The 4,223-nt window shown below is 38.9% G+C and overlaps 1 protein-coding gene across 1 annotated transcript; it reads left to right on the top strand.

Annotated features, from left to right (window-relative positions):
* The first annotated feature begins 265 nt into the window (after window positions 1-265).
* On the top strand, window positions 266-3,854 carry LOC149173389 (uncharacterized). Its single transcript, XM_089424584.1, has 2 exons — window positions 266-3,034; window positions 3,137-3,854. The coding sequence occupies exons 1-2, from the start codon at window positions 268-270 to the stop codon at window positions 3,583-3,585; spliced, it is 3,216 nt and encodes a 1,071-aa protein (XP_089280710.1). The 5' UTR covers window positions 266-267; the 3' UTR covers window positions 3,586-3,854.
* Window positions 3,855-4,223: the final 369 nt, after the last annotated feature.

Here is a 4,223-nt window from a genome sequence, read left to right as displayed (position 1 = left end):
GCGTGGATTGATTATATCTTCGAACAAAGATAGAGTGTTATGATAAAGCCATTGGGTGTGTTGATGATAATGGATAACCAAGAATCTTAAAAGATAAAAAGAAAGCTATATCAATTAAGATGATGAGAGTTATGCAAGAAAAACAGGGTCCTTATCCATGTGAAAAGACAACACCAATTAGTTAGGGAGCTCACGGAAACTCCAACAAATATTTATATATATATATATCTATGTGGGTAGATATATATATATGTGTGTCTACCCATCATGCTTGCTGTACTTTTGAAGCCTTCTGTTCTTTCCCGTAGCATGAGAATGCGTCCTTTCTTCTTTTATTCGATTCTCTTCGTCATTCCTTCTGTGTCTTCCACGCTTCAGTTACCTAATCGTTGGCATCCTCATAAGAGCAACGTTTCTGATCAAGAGGCTCTGCTTGGATTTGTGTCTGTAATCACTGCTTATGATCCGTTCCAATCATTACCCACGACATGGAAACCGAATGTTCCGTTTTGTGAGTGGACAGGAGTTGCATGCAGTCGGCGGAGACAGAGAGTGGTTTCACTGAATGTTTCAGGCATGGGATTACATGGTACAATCTCTCCCCTTCTCGGGAATCTTTCCTTTCTCAGAATACTTGACCTTACCAATAACAGTTTTCATGGAAACATCCCCTATCAATTTGGAAGTCTCTTTCGCTTAAAGATGCTTTTCCTGTCTGAGAATCAATTCCAAGGTTTCATTCCGCTCACTCTAGGTGGGTGCCGCAGTTTAAAGAACTTAACTCTGTCCTATAACAATCTCACAGGCAACATTCCCGAAGAACTATGTGTTCTCCCCAAGTTACAAACCCTTAACTTAGGAGCTAACAATCTCACAGGTACAATCCCGGCCTGCTTGGGAAACATATCTTCTTTGGATCAGATAATTTTGGCTAGGAACAACCTGCAAGGAAGGGTTCCTTCCCAATTAGGTATGCTAAGCCAGGTGAGCATAATAAGTCTGCATACTAACTACCTCACAGGGCAAATTCCATCTTCCTTGTCTAACTGCACCAATCTTTTAGTATTGGATATAGATGAAAACCAGTTGATTGGTAGCATTCCCATGGAGTTGTGTAGTAAGAACACCCGGTTGAGGTATCTCTTTCTGGGTTTGAATCAGTTGAGAGGAAACATTCCTGCTTCCCTCTTCAATTGCACAGACTTTCAAGTCTTCGACTTAACTAGTAACCAACTCAGCGGAATAGTTCCCATGGAGTTCGGTAAGTTGACGCAGCTCCGGGTGCTTCACTTAGGCGGTAATCAACTGGTTAGTGGCAGCACCACGAGCTTGCCCATTCTTACTGCTCTTACCAACTGCTCCGCCTTGCACCAAGTAGATTTATCCCATAATCGTCTCACGGGACGTTTGCCCTTTTCTATAGGTCACCTCTCTATAAAAATGGACTTTCTAGCTTTGGCCAGCAATGAATTAGAAGGAGAAATACCTTCACACATTGGAAACCTAACGAGTTTAACCTATCTTGGTTTAGACACTAATTTTTTTACAGGGGCAATCCCTTCTTCACTCAATATGCTTCAAATGTTGCAAAGGTTGTATCTTTCATACAACAATTTACAAGGAAATATCCCAACAGAAATTGGGGAACTCAAAAGCCTAGGGCTTTTGACACTCGCGAAAAATAATCTCTCTGGAAGAATCCCAGATTTTTTTGCCAACCTTCAACAGTTCAGATATCTAGATCTTTCTCAGAACCAGTTATCAAGTACTATACCTGCAAATTTAGGGAAATGCACCAACTTATTAGCACTAGACCTGTCATACAACAGGCTTAGTGGGCGCATACCTGCAGAGGTTGCAGGGCTGGCAAATGTAGCCTTTTATTTCAACCTTTCAAACAATCTATTACATGGACCCATTCCTTTGGAACTAGGAAAGATGACTATGGTTCCAGCTATAGATATTTCTGCAAATCGGTTAACTGGCAATATTCCAAGTGGGCTTGGAAGCTGCAAAGAACTAGAATACCTGAATCTTTCTTACAATAGACTTGAAGGTCCGATTCCAATGTCATTCGGTGAACTTCTAAGTCTTCAGGACATGGATTTCTCATTCAACAATTTGTCAGGTGAAATACCCAGCTCATTGGCAGATCTCAAAATGCTCAGCCATTTGAATTTTTCTTTCAACAACTTGTCAGGGGAAGTCCCAAAAGGTGGTGTTTTCAAAAAGCTTAGTGCCACAGCGTTTATGGGAAATCCTGGGCTTTGTGGACCTTGGTTAAGTTTGCCACCGTGTTCTACTCACAAACATAAAAGTGTTTCACATTTGAAAAAAGTTATCATACCTATTGTCGCAGTTGCAATTATTGTTGTCTTCTGTTTGTTTATGGGAATCTTGTGGATTCAAAGTCACAAGAGGCATATTCTTAGAGAGATTGGAACATCCTTAAATGTGGGGCACCAAAGAATTTCCTATGGAGAGCTCATCACTGCAACAAATGAATTTAGTGATGCCAACTTGTTAGGAGTTGGTAATTTTGGGAAAGTGTACAAAGGTGTTTTGAACAATGGCACAGTTGTTGCAATCAAGCTTCTCAATTTAGAAAATGAGGGGGCTCACAAGAGTTTTGAAAGGGAGTGCAAGGTTTTGGGTAAAATTAGGCACCGGAATCTGATTAGAATCATAACTTCTTATTCAGACCTTCAAACAAAAGCTTTGATATTTCCATTTATGTCAAATGGAAGCCTAGAGAAGTGGTTGTATCCCGATGGCCAAGAAGAAAGTGATTTGAGTTTGTTTCAAAGGTTGAATATAACAATAGACATTGCGCAAGGTATGGCATATCTCCATCACTATTGTTTCATGCAAGTGATCCATTGTGATCTAAAACCCAACAATGTTCTTTTGGGTGAAGATATGACAGCATATTTAATAGACTTTGGCATTGCTACCATATGTTTTGCAAATTCAGAGGATTCAACTTTTACTTCCACACATGCACTCAAAGGATCTATGGGCTACATTCCTCCAGGTATTATTTGAGCTAGATGACATATTGGTCAATGTCATAAGTTTTCTATTTTTATTAAAATTTGTGAATTAGAAACCTGATGATGAGGATGTTTGAATGCAGAATATGGATTGGCTGGACGTGTCATTACAAAAGGTGATGTTTATAGCTATGGAATAGTGCTATTGGAGATTTTCACTGGAAAGAAACCAACCCATAACATGTTTGTGGAAGGACTGAGCTTGCAGAATTGGGTGGGTAGTAACTTTCCTAACCATGTTGGGGAAGTGGTGGATAAGAGTCAATTGAGGAGGACTAGTACAAGTATTGAAGAAGATAAGGAGCTAAAGTGCCTTAGTCAGCTTCTAATTGTGGGTTTGCTTTGCACAAAAGCATCTCCAGAGGAACGACCTACTATGATTGACATTATGGGTGCACTGCAAAATATCAAAGACACTTTTCTGGGGGTTGCTGGCAACCTAAAAATCCAATCAGATATAGCACATTTGTTGGGAAACACAAATACTACTCCCAACAACATTGGTGAAGGCCAAAGTTCTTCTACATTCTAGTCTATTGCAAAAGACGAATGATCGTATAACTTAACCATGATAAGTCCATTGTCACTAGTTTCATCTAGTTTGAGTCTTACTCCTCTCTCCCTCTCTGTGAGGTCTATTTGTTTGAATCATATTCTGCTCTCCTTCTCCATGCAGCTTGTTTATTGTTGGTGGATGTGAGCGTGAAAAACAAAGTTAGATATGCCATGAATGACACTCAGAATGTTTCTACAATTACAAAATCTTCTATCCTAATTTTATAAAATCTTTATGCTTATGAATCTCATTGTTCAATATCCTTCTATAATAAATTAACTGCAATTTTGTTTTATATGTGTTGTTTGGACCATATAGATATACCAAGAGCTTTGTATTTGTTTTTGAAGGATTAAAGAGCAGGTTAACACTTTTGTTTCCATGACCATTTGTGAAGCTGCTAGTTCAAAGAAAGAGCAAGAACATTTTAACAAAAATGATGTTTTATAGGCTTTTCCAAATATTCAATATGTTCTTTACACCAACACTTCGAAGCTACAGTTACGGGAAAAGATCAATTAGTATAGGATACAACAACGTTATACTCAAAATTGTTAAAAGTTAGGCTGGACACCTAACTTTCATAGGGGTGGCTGCAATTATTATTACGAGTT

Source organism: Pinus tabuliformis, chromosome 4_2, assembly GCF_031772625.1.
Source record: "Pinus tabuliformis cultivar Carrire ecotype Pingquan chromosome 4_2, CPIR1, whole genome shotgun sequence".
Taxonomy (NCBI): domain Eukaryota; kingdom Viridiplantae; phylum Streptophyta; class Pinopsida; order Pinales; family Pinaceae; genus Pinus; species Pinus tabuliformis.
The sequence above is the reverse complement of the archived record's forward strand: the minus strand, read 5'-3'. Positions and strand labels throughout refer to the sequence as shown.

What these genes read in the sequence shown, in the direction of transcription:
- LOC149173389 (XM_089424584.1), top strand. Translation starts at nt 268, where the DNA reads ATGCTTGCTGTACTTTTGAAGCCTTCTGTTCTTTCCCGTAGCATGAGA. An exon ending in TATGGGCTACATTCCTCCAG is followed by an intron (nt 3,035 to 3,136) that starts GTATTATTTGAG and finishes GTTTGAATGCAG; the next exon opens with AATATGGATTGGCTGGACGT.